Source organism: Neolamprologus brichardi, chromosome 3 (assembly GCF_056152115.1).
Source record: "Neolamprologus brichardi isolate AB-2024 chromosome 3, ASM5615211v1, whole genome shotgun sequence".
Taxonomy (NCBI): Eukaryota; Metazoa; Chordata; class Actinopteri; order Cichliformes; family Cichlidae; genus Neolamprologus; species Neolamprologus brichardi.
Genome location: NC_142106.1, coordinates 51,555,115 through 51,573,750, shown reverse-complemented (window position 1 = coordinate 51,573,750; position 18,636 = coordinate 51,555,115). Strand labels below are relative to the sequence as shown.

Below are 18,636 nucleotides of genomic sequence, written 5' to 3'. Positions count from 1 at the left end.
GAGTGATACCATAAATCCCCTATACCTGCAGAAAAGGCTAACATTGTTATCTTTTTACAAAAAAACAGCTGAACATGAGAGGTTTTTGGACCAATTTTGTGTTCTCCATTCTTTAAGCACCGGTTTGAGCACCGTTTAAGCACCGGCACCGTTTCAAAAGTACCGGTTTGGCACCGGTATCGGCTAAAACCTAAACGATACCCTTCCCTAGTCATTACTAATGTCATAGCTGTGAATTTAGCCAATCGAGGACAGTAGATGCGTCGTGCTCTGACATGAATTTTAGATGTGTGTGTTTACCATGGTAGATATCCTGCAGGGAGCCTCCACCGCAGTACTCCATGCAGATCCACAGCTTGGTGTTTCTAAAGAGAGACACTCAGCTTTTATTTGACATGTCTGACATGCGCGCTGCTCTTCTGTGGCTGAACAGCTGTGCAGGCATTGGTTAAAAACAAGTACTGCATTTAAGAAGGAAGCAGACAGGCCTTAATATAATGAAGCCAATGCATTTACTCCCACAAGCGCACAGTATCATGCATGAGCTGGTGGGCCAACAATGTAACTAAGCAGTTGAAGAAGTGGGAGAGGAATTCAGCAGCAGCGCGTGCAAGATAAAAGTCAAATTCCACATATTTCAGTCCACCAACAATCCGAGGAATTCCACACATCAGAAAACACCCAGCACCTGTGGTAGCTCCCGAAGTAGGCCACGATGTTTTTGTGCTTGCACTCCTTCATCATGGTAATCTCCTGCTGGATGGGGGTGATGTCATCACCTGAGCACACAGACAGCACAGCGAGGGTTTACTGACTCATGACAGCTAACTTCACACAGTTACAGAACAGCAAAGCATAGCTAGACAACTGGGAGAACTGGGAGCTTCTCCATGGAGCAAGGGATATAGTGAATCTGGGAAATTCTTTTAGTGGAAAAAAATGCTGCACACCCACGTGGTGCTCAGTGCTATCAGCTGTGTTAGATACAGTGAAATCAGGTCTGTTTTTTACAACTAGTTACTTATTCAAGGATAGGTTCACTTTTTTTTCATTTCTAAGCTAGAAAAGGACTCAATCTGTTCCTTATATCGTTCCAGTATAACTCATATACTGGACAATATATACGGGACAAATCCAAAAGAAAATCTTTGTAGTGAAAAACACGTTCCTTTAAAAAGAAGTCCATGAAAGCAAAGAGAGGACACAGATTCAGAAAACAGCTGGTCGTCAATATGAACAATGGCAGTAACAAACACTTACACAAAGCTCCATATAGCATTATCACTTTGACTCTTTAGTACTTTCTATATGAACACAGCAGACTTCTAATAATCGTAGTTATCGGGCCTTTCGTCAGCTTTTCACCCATAAATCCTGAAGTTGACCTTTGACTCTGGTGGATGCAAAAGAATTTGAATGGATTGTAAACATGACCCCACTCTCACTCACACTTCATCTATAATAAAGAAATGAATATTACTGATAATAGCATAGCGGTGACAGGAGGGCGCAGCCACGCCTCTGTGATCAGAGCAATAACATCACAGTTAGCAACATGTGTGACAAAGCAATATAATAAGTCATTGCTTGATTGCTTAATCCTGTTGTTGCTGTGCTGTAAACTGTAAAACAGCTGATGTGACCTTGAGTAATATTATTTGCAAGTTTCACTGAAACTGACCAATAATGGGAACTATGGACAGCGAATGGACACCTTACTGTGCACTTCCTGTGCTGTGTTTGGGCTTTTAACACACCTGAGTCGAGCTTGACAATCTTGATAGCTGCCAGTTCAGACGTCCTGATGTTGCGAGCCTGAAAGGAAAGCAGAATAGTCTTTATAATAAATAACATATAAGATAAAAGGATACGCAGGTAACTGCACCCAAAAGAAGCACAGTGGCCTGTATTTGTATAGCGCTTTACACATCCAGTCATCCACCCATTCACACACACATTCACACACTGGTGATGGCAGCTACATTGTAGCCACAGCCACCCTGGGGTGCACTGACAGAGGCGAGGCTGCCGGACACTGGCGCCACCGGGCCCTCTGACCACCACCAGTATGTAACGGGTGAAGTGTCTTGCCCAAGGACACAACGACCAAGACTGTCGGAGATGGGGCTCGAACAGACAACCTTCCGATTACAAGGCGAACTCCCAACTCTTGAGCCACGATCGCCCGCCCGGACTATTTGGCCAAAAAGCAGAAACTAGCTTACAGAAAACTGAAGTAAGACAAGACTTTATACGATTTACAGAGTGAGTGTGTATGTTTGTAACACAAACTTGGAGTAATCTGGACGCTGCAATAACAGACAGCACACTCATACACAGAGTCAAACACATCCTTCAATGGGCTTCGGCAGAGATGGAAAAATATCCAGAGTACATCTTGTCAAGTGGTTAACTGCTTCATTCAGCAGCAAGAAGACTGTTTCACATTCCTAAATGTGGGCAGTGATGAAGGAATATGGGATGCCTGATAGTGTTATTAGAATGGTTCAGTTTAGTGGGAAAGCTGTTCCTTTTAAACTGGTTCAAGAAGGAATGTGAAAACAAAGCAGTAGTTCTGAAATAGGAACATTTTAAATCCAAATGACAAAGCATGAGTAACAATTGTCAGTACCCATATTATATCAAAATGATTATTTCTTGCTACTTTGTTTCCACTACAGCAGAAAGTCATGATGATTCTTAATGAATTATGTGTTGAACTGATTTGGGGGACAAACCGTGACGTAACAAAAAGGTGTCCAAAAGCAAAGTGAATGGCAGCTTGGATGTGGCTGATCTCAGTATCACTTAAAATCCTTTTTATTAAATGTGTTGGGAAACACTTTGGGTTAGGGGCAATGAGGCCGTTTGGTCCAAATTGAAAGGAGAGGTCGGTCTGGTGTCCCCTATTATACACTCCGTTTTAGAGATGTTACTGAGCTACTGGAAACACCTAACATAAACAGGGATCATGTATGCACCAAGCAAATTTATAGTATAATTAATGAAAACAAGTTGTAATGTCATGCTCACTCATCCCAAAAGGTTGATTCTGGTCATCTGAAAGTTTTCAGTGAGAGAAACATTTCATCACTCATCCATCCACACACAGAAGAGCTACCTCGTCAGGCCAGGACCCTGCAGTCTATTTACACCTACAGGCCAGTGGACACTCTTTCAATGATGAGGATGTAACATCCTGGACAGGGAGGAACGCTGGTTTGAGGGCGGAGTCAAGGAGGCCATTTACGTGAAAAGGGAAAGACCATCTCTGAATCGAGGAGGGGGCCTAAGGGTACATCTGTCACCATCTTACAATGCTGTGATTGCAGTCATTCCCCAACTCTCTGTGAATGGTACTCATGGTTATTGATCAGTGGTTGTTGATCAATGGTCATGACAAGGAAGGAACTGACATCACAGCCAGCCATTGTTCTCCAGTTTCAATCATAATGCAAATGTACTGTTGATAAGATTTGGGGAAACCTGCAGTCAGCTGAGACTGAAGTCACCTGGATGAGTGACGAAACGTTTCTCCCACTGAGATGAACAGAATCAACCTTTGGGATTAACGAAGGTTTAACACAGTATAAATATAAATGTTTTTGGATGGATTTTAATAAATGTTCAAGAAAAATGCACAAGATCCAGAGGATGTCCACATTTGTGTGAAGCAGTTTTTATAAACTGTGGCTAAACCACCACCCCGGCCACCTGTCTGAGGAGAGTTGAGCTAGTTACAGTCTGGAGGGACAAGTTCAGAGAACAGGCCCAAGTTTCGGTCACCAGAAGAAAATCCAGGTGTGGAGAGGTGAGGAAGTCGTTTAGAATAAAGGTTTTATTTGCTAGTGACCGAGCATTAACCAGACCCAGCCTGTCAAAAGCAGGGTTGATGTCTGGCTGGGATGCACGATTGTGGGGATAAAGAATCTGGTGATCAGAATCAAATTGCTTTATTAAACAAAGCACGCTGTGTGTAGTTGCTGCTCCTCAGGAAAAGTTTCACTTTTTGTTCATTGGAGAACAAAACTTCTCTCAACCCACGTTTGAGAGAAAACTATTCAAACTAACACTCCGTAAATAAGGAGACAAAAGCTGAAGCAACTGAACATGCTGCATGGCAGTTGAGATATGTGCACTAAAGACTCCACCTCTGTGAAGATGGGGCGATAGATGCCATGAGAGCTGGACAGTAAGACGCAGAAGCACAGGTGTGGTCCATTGGTGAGTCAGTTCCAGGGATCGCCAAGAGACGACCCGAGGTCCAGGGAAAGTATGTTCAGAAGAACAAGATCGGAGACGCAGCCATGCAGTTTTTAAACACACTGCTCCGTTTCCCCCGTCTCCTGTGGCATTTCTTCCTGGGAGGAAGGAAAGGTGGGCCTTGGTGAAGGAGGATTGGTGCGCTCTACAATACTCCTGACATCCTGGGACCAGTCGCTCTTCAACAGTGGCTCTGATGCTGATGAAGTCATAAACCAGGAGAGTGGAGACATTTTTTCAAGAAAGCAGATGTCAATAAAGCAATCACAAACAGAGCAGGTAAGCCACACACACCGGCGCCATCTGTCCACCATCCAGCAGATGTCAAGAAATCCTCCCAATAGCTGGAATAAGCTGACTGAAAGAGGATGGCTGTAGTGATAGATGTAGCTTTACTGAGTGATGAAGAAAGAACACGAGAACCTCGAGAAATATCAAGGGCTGAGAGAGAAATTCAAGAAGATGTGGAGGGTGGAGAAAACAATGGTCCCTGTGGTAATCAGAGCACTCGGAGCAAAGACCCCCAAGCTGAGCGAGTGCCTCCAGCCGATCCCAGAAACATCATCCCAGATCTCTGTCCACACAGTCCTCAGGACCCTCAAGCTCTCGGTCCTCTAGTAGAGGAAGTGCAGCCAACGCTGATTCTCCTACTATGTTATAATTACACTTAACCAACATAAACATTTAACAGATTTTAACAGAAAGAAACTTTCAGCACAACCAAGCAAGAGATTAATAATAACTAATGATTAAATGCACCGTGGGGTATAAACACATAATTAGCAAAAAGGTGGGTGAGGAAAAAACACAGGAGCCTACATCTATTACAGTGAATTTAAGGAAGGATGCAGGGTTACCTGATCCAGCTCTCACTATATGCTTTATAAAAAACAAACATTTTAAGCCCAATATTGAACGTTTTGTGGTTTTGAAAGCCTGAGGTGGATTCTCACAGCTGCTCAAGCTGCTCCGAACACCAGACGAGGTGTCTGTTTGGGAAATCCAAACTGGAAGCTGGTTCCACAGAAGAGGGGCCTGAAAGCAACTCTCTGCCTCCCATTCTACTTTTAAATAAGAGGTCTATTGGAGTGATATGGTACTACGAGATATATATTGTAAGGTAGATCGTACAATAATACATACAGAGAAAAACCCAACAATCATATGACCCCCTATGAGCAAGCACTTTGGCGACAGCAGGAAGGAAAAACTCCCTTTTAACAGGAAGAAACCTCCAGCAGAACCAGGCTCAGGGAGGGGCGGGGCCATCTGCTGCGACCAGTTGGGGTGAGAGAAGGAAGACAGGATAAAGACATGCTGTGGAAGAGAGACAGAGGTTAATAACAGATATGATTCAATGCAGAGAGGTCTGTTAATACATAGTGAGTGAGAAAGGTGACTGGAAAGGAAAAACTCAATGCATCATGGGAATCCCCGGCAGCCTACGTCTATTGCAGCATAACTAAGGGAGGATCCAGGTTCACCTGGTCCAGCTCTAACTATATGCTTTAGCAAAAAGGAAAGTTTTAAGCCTAATCTTAGAAGTAGAGATAGTGTCTGTCTCCTGAATCCAAACTGGAAGCTGGTTCCACAGAAGAGGGGCCTGAAAACTGAAGGCTCTCCCTCCCATTCTACTTTAAATACTCTAGGAACAACAAGTAGGCCTGCAGAGCGAGAGCGAAGTGCTCTAATAGGGTGATATGGTACTACAAGGTCATTAAGATAAGATGGGGCCTGATTATTTAAGACCTTGTATGTGAGGAGCAGGATTTTGAATTCTGGATTTAACAGGAAGCCAATGAAGGGAAGCCAAAACAGGAGAAATCTGCTCTCTCTTTCTAGTCCCTGTCAGGACTCTTGCTGCAGCATTTTGGATTAGCTGAAGGCTTTTCAGTGAGTTTTTAGGACTTCCTGATAATAATGAATTACAGTCGTCCAGCCTGGAAGTAATAAATGCATGAACTAGAATAGGTGAGAATAAGGAAGAGAACTTGTATGTTAGAACTCTGTTTTTCTAAAACCAACAACAGCACAAGCATGAGTGGCCCACAGACAAGCTGTAGCACATATATTTTGCACTGCCTCCATTTGACCACATAGCTCTCTGCACCAGACGGGCAGTCCCTCGTCTGCCTGCAGACTACAAATATCTCTGCAGGACCACAAGTCCACTTTTCTCCTCTCTCTGTCCATTTGTCAAAGTCGGGCAGTATTTCACAAAAGACTCACACTTCTGCTCTTGTGACCCTTACTGTCCTACATGATGTGCCAGACCATGGGCACTCTTCAACAGATACACCTCGTTCTCAAATGAAAAAAGTGTCAATGAGAGATTAACTTGAGAAGAAGATGTACATCTAGTGTCAACCCACAGAGCACCAGAAATACAGTAGTGTTGTATGCGTCATATGCGTCATATGCGTACCAACGCTGTGGCAGAAAGCAGTTTTGTGGTTTTGACAGCCTGGGTGAGATGCATTCAGCTGGCATAAAGCTGCTCTGTACACCAGACCAGACATATTGTGTTGTGCACAACAAAGATAAATGGTCCCGCGTTATTTAACACGGGACCAAGAGAAGCCAAACTATCAAAAGCGGTCATGGTTAGGAAACTACTGAGGTCCCAGGTGGTGGTAGTCACAGCTTTATCACAATGATATATATCAACTTTTTTATTTTTACACATCTATTGCAAAAAAATATGTCAATGTTATTATTTATGTGATGCATTACTCTTATTTTGGATTACTTGGTGCAAAACTTTCAATACTGTTCTTCTTCTGCTCCGTGACTATGCAAAGGTCCCACTTTGTGATGTTTGCAGGCACAAAGTATCACAACCTTAGTGAAGACACACACACACAGAGAAATGGAAAAAAATCACCTTCTTAAAGTGTACTTTGAAGCTGAGTTAGCACGAGTCAACACATAAGCACAGCTCAGAAAGGCATTAATAATAACACCAGAGCACCAAAGCATCCACTCTGGGTTGAGAGAGCAGTACACCAAGAGCAGACTGACTAACCTGAGCAGCGCCCGGACTACAACAAAGCCTCAAGTTTCAATTTATTTATACATCGACAAGTCACAACAACAGTTGTCAGTTAATGCAGATCAATGCCCCACACATGGATGTGCTTGGCACTGTACAACACTAATAACATACATTAGGAACTCAGTGAGACTGTGGAAGGAAACACTGGAGGCGTGAACTGCAAGGCAATTCCACATGTCACCATCACGTGCAGAGTATACCAAGATGATGCACTGCCCCCACTGGATCTGACATATTCAGACTGTATAAGTGTGGCCAAACGGTGGGAAAGTGAGGTGGAGCGGCTAGAAGGCATGATAGCATACATCCAGGACAGCTACAAGTACCTGGGTATTCCACAGACTAATGGAAACCATGAGGATTCAAGAAGGTGAAGCCAAAACCTCCACAAGGTGCTGAAAACCCATCTCAACTGTAGGGATAGAATCCAGGCTATCATCACCAGTAATGAGCTACTCAATAACAAGCTGGCCACAGGATGGAAAGATGCCACTGATGTCAGGACATGAAAACTCCTCACGGTCCACCCACAGTCCTGACGCTGTTCAAGCAACAGGTGAGGATTGGTGAGCGTCAGAGCTACGATCTAGAAGGAAACACGGACTATCCACAAATATACACTAGAACCCAGAGACGTGACCTTTATTTATGACCAAAACTGCACCCACACTCTACAGAGAGGAGACGTCTAAAGCTCAGGATAGTTTGATTACATCAGAAAGGGTTACATTAAACTGCAACGTATGGACAACACAGGCTGTGGATTCATGTATCACAGTAAGAGCTCATTGTCTCACAGAGGACTGGTGATGGCTATCTCACACCCAAAACGCCAAAGTAGTCAACATACGTTTGTTTTCAGTTAGATGGGAGTGAAAACAGTTCGGTTTGTCAGGTGCATGTAGCGTTTATGACGGGATTTAATGCCAGCTGATCAGCCTGTGTCTGTCTGACACCCTCATGTTGCAGCAATAAAAATGGTGCCAGTGAAAGGAATCGACTGAGACCTTCAGTTCAGTTACTGACAAAACAGATATACCTTTGGGGACATCATCTACTAGACTCTAATGATTGGGGGCGCTGTGGTTCAGGAGACGTTTACTAATCAAAACTTGGCTGGTTTGATTGCTGCACATCAAATGATACTTGGAAAGATACTGCCTCTGATTTATCTGTGTGAATGCTAAAAAACATTAAAAGTCACACAGGGTTGTGTAACAATTAAATACAATATCAACAGAGAACCACGTTAAAGCAGAATAAACTAAAATACATGAAAATAAAATTAAAAAACATCAATAACAAAACGTCTGTGAAGGTTCTCAGTCATCTAGGTCATCATGGGGCGGTCGTGGGATCGAGTTGGGAGTTCGCCTTGTAATCGGAAGGTTGCCGGTTCGAGCCCCGGCTCGGACAGTCTCGGTCGTTGTGTCCTTGGGCAAGACACTTCACCTGTTTCCTACTGGTGTTGGCCAGAAGGGCCGATGGCGCGATATGGCAGCCTCGCTGTCAGTCTGCATCAGGGCAGCTGTGGCTACAACTGTAGCTGCCTCCACCAGTGTGTGATTGTGTGTGTGAATGGGTGGATGACTGGGTGTGTAAAGCACTTTGGAGGGACTAGTAAAAGCGCTATACAAATACAGGCCATTTACCATTTACCATAGTTCGTAGGTCACACGAGCCACACCCGCTTACACACCTTGGCTCATGTGATTAGGTAGAGGATCAATAGGGGGTCCACGACCCTCTTGGGGACACTCCCAAAGGGCCTAAATCGCTCTTAGAACTGAAGACGCTTCTTGGATGAGAGGTGAAATCTTCAGGAAACTTAAAGAAGTCCAGACGCTTTTCTTTCCAGGCTCATCAATAACACATGAATGTCAGCAGATCTGATTAAACAGAAAAGTGTCTTTTAAAAGACTCCACAGAGTCGGTTAAACTTAACTTAACCAGACCCTTGGTGCCCAGCTCTGTCTGTCATGGTCCGATTGAGCGTCTGGGAATTTTCCATCTGGAGCCTGCGTTTTCCTGTATCCGCCCTCAAGATCTCACCTGAAATCTGTTGGCGGCTAATCAGCAGAGGGAATCTTCAAACTGCTCTCCTCCAGTTTTTCAGCTACCTTCTGCTGTTAACTAGGCCTTCATGTTCCTCATGCCTCTAGTTCGCCACCACTTTTTCAAATCTACTGGACACTGGTCCCGCCTGCGAATATTGTGTTTGCAGGTATACATAGCAAACTGTTTTAAGAACCAGTTGGACCCACAAACACGTACTGGTCCGTTTTAGTATGAACTGGCCGGAAAATGGACCCAACAGATCCAATGCAGACTGCAACTGCTAAACAGGGATCTGGGCTCGTTCACTGCCTCATTGTAAGAATGAAATTCTTTAAAATATTGTATATGGACAATCAAACTCGCAGTCGACTGATCGGGTTAAATAAACATCAGCTCTCGAAATATTCAAGTGCGTTGGCCGTCTCTCACAGTCCAAAGACATCCACACATTTTAGGCTATTCTAACTCACTCATGGTTGTGAAGTAGATAAATTACTGTATAAAAGTGCATTAAATGTGTATAAATAAATAAATGTATTTAAATTGTAGTCTAAAGTGCGTCGACTGGTCAGTAAGACTAGAAAACTGTTACATAAAAGCTCATTCAGTCCATTTTCACTGATTTGCCCTCCTGGTTGGAGCTCTGCCTCCTGCCTGCTCCACTGACTGACATACATACCTGGGCAAATATCCAACAGCTCAATATGCTATCTTGAAGTTGAATGGTTTCTAATGATTGTAAACTACACTCTACACTGAGTTTACCCTGCCGTCTCGCTGTCCACAGGTTTGACAAACAGTCTCACAGACAGCTGCTAGTTAAAGTAGATGTTTTAAGGGGTGTATATATTTTCAGCTTCCTCATGTCTGCCTGAGTACATCAGTCATCACTAGCCACTCAGTCCAATGATGTCACATGGACACAATTTCATTCTGGCCATCCACAACAAACAAGGCAGCGATAAACGGGATAAGCACTTTGGCTTAACACAACCTGTGGCCCGCCTCTTTTCACTTCCTGTTTTCTTTCCTGTTCCACCGCAGAGCTTCCTGTGACTGCACTGATAGTAACATCTCTGGCAGGCTTTTCATGCAGCCAGGCATGAAATAACACCCAGCCTGGGTTACGTACAAACGGTGGTGGAAGAGGAAGCGTCATGGCACTTTGATCAGGCTCCCACGTGACCTGTGACGATGCTGTGTTTTGCTAAACTCTAGTATGTAGTGTGTGCCATTTCCCACTGAATGCAAATGTTAAAGTGGAGCGTGCGTGGCCTCTCACACTAACAACAGGTTTCACCAAACAATGAAACTGGAAACCTTTGAGTCAAGATACCAGGTGAATTTGAGCTTATATAGTTACATTTACTAAAAAGTGAGATATTAAAGTCAGATTGTTGGCATCACATTCTAACACGTTTGAACTGGGACTTAAAAAGCTGCAAAAGGCTCTGAAACTGTGGAAATAGCTTCTTACAGTTTCAGCTTACAATTTTCAGGTTGACATGCGCCATCTCAGCTTTGCATTTTTGCATTTCTGCTCCTGGTCTAGCACGAACGAGCAAAAAGTGGAAAAAAGCAGCAGTGAAAACCCACACGCACTGATCTGATCACATGCTAACATTCAACTTGAACCTTGTATTTGTCACGTACAGAACTGGAGAGAGAAATGCTAAAAGCTAACTGACAGCATCACAACAGCTCGACACCAAACTGTAAGTCGACCACTTTAATAAAAATGAGATCATTCTGGTTCATATAAACCATACAAGGCTTTTCAGCAGTCTGACAGAAAAATGCCAAATTGTAACAAAATCACCATTTTGTGTCTGTGCACTCTAACTCCAACCAATGTTGTTACAGTTGCGTATTTTAATTTGAACTAACACACTGCTTGGCACTACGACAGTCATGACTTCAAACACTCTGCATGTTCAATTATAATGAGGACGATGAAGAACATTGATATTTAAAAAAAAATCAAACCTTTTTATAAAAATAATATTTGGGAAGCTTCACTTTCTCACGACAAATCCTTTTTTATGAATCAACTCAAAAGTTGAAACCTTCTAAATGTATAAAAGAAGCAGTCTGCATCTGATTGGCTGTGCTCTGTTAGAGATGTACACTTTGAATAACAGTAATGTTCTGACACAGTCACATGTGCAGAGCCCTCGCCCTTGACTCACAGCTCCACCAATCCTGTAATCGTTGTGGGAGATGAAAACGGGCTATTGTCTGGTGTGTTGCTCACACAGGCAGCAAAATGTCCAAATGTTACTGTCCCACAAATATGCTGCAGAATGTCAGCATGTAGCTTTGCTTTCAGATGAGATCAGCTGTCACTGACACTGTTAGCCCCCTTTTGTTTGTACTGCTGCATTAAAAGAAAGTGGGACTAGCAGATATAAGAAATATGAAAGTATTGCATCCACGTAAACTTCTGCTCCACTAAAGAGGTACTGAGAATAAAATATCTTGTTCTGCCCTTTAATTCTGCAGTGATCTGAAAGTGCTGTAACTCAATTTAAGCACGTAATTCCTCCACTGTTATCTTTTTTTTAATGCCAGAGGAGCTACCTGAAGTCTGCTCCCACAGACGTCCATGGTCTGTTAATAAATGTACATCGTCACTGCACACAACTCTGGATACTGTAGCTCCTCTAATTTAAGACCTGAGTTTTCAGAAGTACTTGACACCCTGTTATAACTCTCAAACGTGCACCCTAAAGCAGGTAACTCATAAGATGACATCATTATCAGTGAGCATGGAAGAATAGTTTGCTGCTTTAAGAAAAAGCCCTACGTCTTACTGCTCATCGCTGATTAAAGACAATAAGAACAACCCCAGGTTTCTCTTCAGCACTGTAGCCAGGCTGACAGTCAGAGCTCTGTAATGACTTCATGAACGTCTTCACAAATAAAATTTTAATCATTAGAGAAAAAATTATTCAAAGCCATCCCATAGATGAAACATTCAGTATAACAGCTTTAACACCTGGTGACATTTCCTATCAATCTTCTGTTTACTTCAATTATTTATTCCCCTAAACCATCAACGGGTCCTTTAGACCCTATTCCTACAAGACTGCTGAAAGACATTACACCAACAATTCTTGAAAGAGTAGCTGTCAAAAGGTTAACTGATCATTTGCAGAGGTTTATTTAAATTTCAATTTCAGTCAGGATTCAGAATAGTGAAGGTTACAACTGATCTTCTTATGGCCTATACTGCCGACCATAATATTTAACTTACTGCATGCCGTAGCTGGTTTGTATCATATCTATCTAATTGTTTATATAAATGGAGAGTCCATAAACAATTAGAGGTTAATTATGGAGTTCCACAGGGTTCAGTGCTAGGACCAATTCTGTTTACATTATACATGCTTCTCTTAGGCAGTATCATCAGAAGACATAGCATACATTTTCACTGCTATGCAGATGACACCTACCTTCTATCAATCTATCAAGCTAGATAACAAACACCAATTAGTTAAACTGCATAAATATCTTATAGACACAAAGACCTGGACCAGCTCTAACTTCCTGTTTCTAAATTCAGATAAAGCTGAAGTTATTGGACTTGGCCCTAAAAGTCTTAGAAATATGGTAATGTAGATGCTTAGTGTGGATACCTCAGGGTATTCTTGGAGTCATTTTTGAACACAACACATCTTTCAATTTGCATATAAAACAAATATGTAGGACTGCTTCCTGCCATTTGCACAGTATCTCTAAAATTAGAAATATCCTGTCTCAGATTGATGCTGAAAAACTAGTTGATGCATCCGTTACTTCCAGGCTGGACTGTTATTGTCAGGCTCTCCTAAAAACTCCCTGAAAAGCCTTCAGTTAATCCAAAAATACCCAATCACCCATTTTTCCTTTGTATGGTAATAATAGCAGCAAAACACAACAACAGTTCCTTTAAGGCACTTAAGAAACTCCAACAATCAGATGTCTCCTCTATGAGCAAGCACTTCCCACAGCTGCTTGCTCATAGCAGGGGGGCCTAGTCCTAGTTACACTGCCATGGGGCTAGCCTGCTGGGGGCTTCCCATGATGCACTGCATAGTGTTGCTATTATATTCATCACTTTTCACTCACAATGTGTTTATACACACCTCTGCATTTAATTAGCCGGTATTGCCATAGGTGGCTGATGCTCTCAGACACTTGTGAGCTTGTTGTGCACACTAGTGAACGTCGCTGTATCACTAACACTGAGGCTGTGCTATCTCACAATCGGCACCCATGCCTATCCCAATAAGGACACACACACACACTTGGGGATGACAATTTCAAGCAAACAATACTTCTAAATATGAAAGGGGAACTATTCAACCATTCTTCATAACAAACAGAAACATCTGGGAGATTAATGCTGCTGTAGTGTCACAGTCGGGCTCTGGTTGTTTGGACTTCCTCTTATTCCTCCAAGCAATCATCCCGAAGGCACGCTCCTTTTCTTTGGGTGGAGTTTGGGTTTCCCGCTCTTCAGCTGCACACACCTGCCTGTCATCCGTTTCCTCGACTTCAGTATAAAAGGACCAGCTTTGCCATCCATACTCTGCCAGATAGTCTCCCTCCAACAAGCGGCAAACACCTTGTTCCTTAGCAGTTTCCTAGCATTCCTATTCTCACGTGCCTCTGTCTGTTCCCAGTGTTCCTCCCATCAGCTGAATAGCTTTCCGTCTCCGTTATCTTCCATCAGATGAGCACGTTGGTTCATTCACAGTACCCACCTGGATCACTCTGCACTACTCTTCCACCTGCCTGCTCACCCACCTACGGCAACACTTACCTGAACTCAACCAGCACACTGTCCCTTCCTTTTTGGAAAGCCTCCTTCTTCCCCCAGACCCAGAGGAAGCCCCTGTGCTATTCCCATGGCCCCTCAGTACTTACCTCGATGTTTTCATATGTACAGTAAATAAAGACTGTAATACTTTGATACGTGTCTCTGTTGGCTCTGCTTTTGGGTCTACACGGTTGTTACAGGAGTAGGAAGCAAAGTTCTTCACTACTACTACAAGCTGATTCATCTCTGCTTTTAGTATCTGTAGAAATTAGGCTTTGGTTGTTTTACTTAACATCCCGAGTTGAATCTTTTCTCTTTAAAGTTAATTATGATTCTCTAAAATAAATGGCAAACAGAAAGGCAGCCTCTTCAGTAACCAGGGCCCTTTACTACAAAGCTCGTTTAACATATGCAGAGTATCGTTTCATTATCTGGATTCACTTATCCTAGCATTAGCAAACACGAAGCTGGTCATCAACTCCAGTTAACCCAGGATTTCCTCTACGCGTTCACATTAAAGTCAGCGTCTGACAGTCACAGAGGGGTGGATTCACAGATCCTATGTCTCTTTTTCAATGGAAAACTGTCCCTTTGAGAGCCGCCTACTCCAAACAACGTATTAAATTGTCATTAACCACAAGTGTTTCCCCTGAGCCTCCTAGTAGACGCACCTATGGCATCAATTTCAAAATCTAACGTCACCTTGTTCTTGAGTTATCACATCCACAAACTTGGGTGTCTAAGCTGTCCGCCTACCTAACCATCAGCCTTTTAAATCTGAGGGGTAAAAAAGGATGAGAGAAATCCTTCTGTTAATTTGCTGGTTTGCACACAAACATTTAATTCATCACTGTATGCACTCTCTCTGCTGCTGATTGCTTCTGAGGTGATGGCTGCACATTAGAGCTCTGAAACTTTAAACTGGATCCACTGTCCCACAGCCTGCTGAGGGAAACATGGAAACTGCTTCAACTTGATGCAGATCAAAGGGAAAATAATAGTGATTGAACAGGTATCCCTGGTCTGTGTTTCCAGAAGTGTTAAACATTTGTCAATGTTTTAAATTATCAAGTTAATACACGGACTTTCCCGTGACAAGGTGACGTACAGTTTGTTCTTCCTTCAGTGGTGTTAGTAAAGGTACAGCTGAATAAGCTGCACATATAAAACCCATTCCCTCAGTCTTAATGCTTACAGAACAATGAAACTGCTGTAAAACAGTTTTTATAAATGCTCATTAGGGAAAAACAAAGACGTTAAACAGAATTAAACTTCAGAACTTCCTCAGCTGTACCTAAAGATAACATAACACTCCCAGTGTGAACATGTCAGCCATGCTGGGGCTGTTGGCAGGCAGGACACAACACTGCTGCAGTACTCGTTCAACATTCAGCCCACAGTGTCATGTACACAGACTGTCAGGCCTGCCGTGTGTAAACCACTGAAAACAAAGCAAAAACACAGCACGTCTGTTGCCATATTTCAGATGTCGTGGGAAAGACAGCTGTAAACGATAAATTGTGGATTGAGAGAGTCTTCAGCAAACTGCATTTTCTCTTATTTGAGGACGGTTTCATAAAGAGTTACAGTGATTTAGTCTTTGATGGGATTTCAGAGGTTTCACTGTGGAAAGTTGTTCACTGTGACCCATTTTTAAAGAACAAAAAGAGTCAACATCCTGTTTCTGTCAGTTAATGGTCTTTTCTATTGATTTTTTTTTGTAGGGGGCGGGGGTGCATCTCTCTTGATTGTGTTTTGTGTTAAACAACAGGGAAGTTTTACTGGGACATCAGCATTAGTACTGAAACTCTGCTCTGTCATTGCTGTTTAGTCCTCTTTGTCCGGCTCATGCATTCTGACCAAGCAGACCAGCTAGTTTGTGAAAGGTATTGCTGAAAGTTATTAAAACAATATATATAAATTATATAAAAACATTATTGGATCCCAATTTTTCTATCTACAATTTAAATCTAACCTAAAAAAGGTTAATTATTGCTTATTTGGTTGCTGTGATCCTTAAAAGCTTAACATGGAAGAACAAGAAAGTGCTACATATCCAGTATGACACACCGCTGCTATATTTAAGATAACCTGACTTAGAGCTGCGGGTGGATGCCTGGCTGTTTAAGACACACTTTAGTCTTTTTATTCGTTGAACATTAGACTCACGGCAGCAAGCTGCTAAAATAAACGTGTTTGTTTTTCCATAAAGGCAAACAAATACAAACTGGATGCACAAGCCACCAGGGTGTGTTAACTGCACGGGATGTTTGCACCCCGTTAATATTTCGATTAGATGACACGGTTGACTTCAGAATCCTGCCACCTATGTGAAACCACAGATATGACACTGTGAGGAATGCATTTGTTGCACATCTGACGACATCAGTCTTTCTTACTCGCTTGTTTCGTCGATAAGGTGTTGATTCTGCCACTTCTTCAGTGACAGCAGTGAAAACAGGAGATTTCTTCGCACACCTCCGTGAAAACATTACGAACCTGTGGCCCCGCGCACGCAGCGCGCTAGTACCGCAGCGCTCTGCAGGAAACCTGCGCTACACGAGCTTTGTTGGAGGCGCACAGTCGGACACACTGATCATGTGTCAGTAAACAAAATGCAACTCGGACTTTTTGTGATGCTGTGGCTCGGTAGGGACTGCTGTGTCACATCAGGCTCTGTACTTGTCCAAAAAGACGAAGTTTCACCTTGATGACAGGAAGTGACATCCCCAGCGCCCTTCGCGTCCTGATGGAGGCTTTCTCTGTCAGCGCGGTGCAAACACCGGGACAGGTTCTCACTCACCTTGAAAACATCTCCGTAGGTGCCGCACCCAATCCTGTGGATTAGCTCGTAGTCATCCAGCGGGTCCAGGAATGACACTCCTATCCGGTCCATGTCTGGAGACACCTCTTGCTGCTGCGGGGAGCCTGGCTGGCTTTTTACTCACACATAGCCGCCGCTGATATCGGCGGAGAGAACGGAAGCACGGGCAGACGAACTCTGTGAAATGACCCAGGGACGACTGATCGGAACCGGCTAATTATACCGTTTAGGCAGGCAGAGGCAGCGCGGTGACACAACCGAGAGCCGCTCGAGTCAGAGCACGCGTGAGCGAGCACGGTCCCCTCAGTAAGCCTCCCACCTCTGCGCGCTCCTGCGCCCTCAGATGAACATCCTTTTCAAACGTGGCAAAATCACGTCTGAAATAAACCCTTGGCACGAACACGCTTAAAGGCGTGATTTGCCAGCTCTACGAGAAAAGCCCGTCAGGCTTGTTTTAAAGTTTGACTTCACTTAGTTTCCGCTTAGAGTTCTTCATACGTGTGACTTTCTCTCATCGCAATTTGGACCTGAAAATACTGACGACTTAACTGTTCAGATGGCAATTTCAAAAGTAGCGCATGCTCACTGATGAGGTGAACATTTCTGGCTCCTGTCTCAGTGTTTACTGTTTAACTGTAACACTGACTTCATGCATGTGTGGTTACATGAACATCCTCCATCACGTGGGGAAGCAGGAGGCTTCCAGCAGAATATTTTTATTCCTTCTGAAGTATGAAAACACATAACTGTAAATCATCACTTAACTGACTTTGGCCTTTTGCAGATATTAGCTTAGCATGTTATGAACTTTTTGAAAAATATTTAGTGACACTACTACTTCATAGTAGTGAGGCCATGCAGTCTGTGCCTTTTCTGTTTTGAGTAGATATGACGTGGAACTTTAGCGCACACTTTTGCTCAAGCAGAGTTTGTGTCGTCTCTGGAAGACCATGGTGAGGAAGGCGAGCCACTAACGTCCTGCATGATGTACCAGAAGATGACAGAGCCTGTTTAAAGTTGATATTACTGACGGCCAGTGTTGGGGAGTAACGGAATACACGTACCGCCGTTACGTATTTAAAATACAAAATATGAGTAACTGTATTCCGTTACAGTTACCGTTTAAAAAGGTGGTATTTAGAATACAGTTACTTTGTTGAAATAAATGGATTACACGGCGATACTTCCCTGTTTCATATTGTGGCGGGTCAGGACTGTTTGGGTTTTGTTTGACAGCTACGTTCTGTTGTTCCAGGTGGCAGCGTTACGGTTGCCATGGTTGCAGGGTGACGCTCTCTCTCTCTGCTTGTTTCCTGGGTGAGAGAGGCCTTTTTGTTGTTGTTGTGCTAAGCTAACAGGCAGAATGCTACAGGTATAGCTCTAAAGAATGTAGCATCATGGGCAGTGTAGTCCGTGCTGCAGGGAGAATGGACTGCCATACCCGTTATGTGTCTGTGAGCGAGGGAGGGAGAAAAAGGAAAAGTACGAGTTGTCATCGAGCAAAAACGGGAGCTGGAAGCATGTAAATATAATAATAACCACTGCAGCCAAGAAGAGTGCCTGACGAGCCCAGTTGTACACCGTGTTCGTGTTTTCCTCCAAAAACAATAAGTTCTGCTGGAGCAGCCTTTC

At 43.3% G+C, this 18,636-nt stretch overlaps 1 protein-coding gene across 2 annotated transcripts in view; it reads right to left on the bottom strand.

Moving 5' to 3' along the window:
• The window catches only part of map4k2 (mitogen-activated protein kinase kinase kinase kinase 2), a 47,190-nt gene extending 29,294 nt beyond the window's left edge, over nucleotides 1-17,896 (bottom strand). For both annotated transcript variants that reach the window (XM_087837876.1, XM_087837877.1), the window contains exons 1-4: nucleotides 16,984-17,896; nucleotides 1,758-1,815; nucleotides 689-779; nucleotides 301-365 (exon numbers count right to left, since the gene is read on the bottom strand). In XM_087837876.1, coding sequence (XP_087694002.1) covers nucleotides 301-365; nucleotides 689-779; nucleotides 1,758-1,815; nucleotides 16,984-17,076 — 307 coding nt within the window. In that variant the 5' untranslated portion in view covers nucleotides 17,077-17,896. The remainder of the gene's footprint in view (nucleotides 1-300; nucleotides 366-688; nucleotides 780-1,757; nucleotides 1,816-16,983) is intronic.
• Nucleotides 17,897-18,636: the final 740 nt, after the last annotated feature.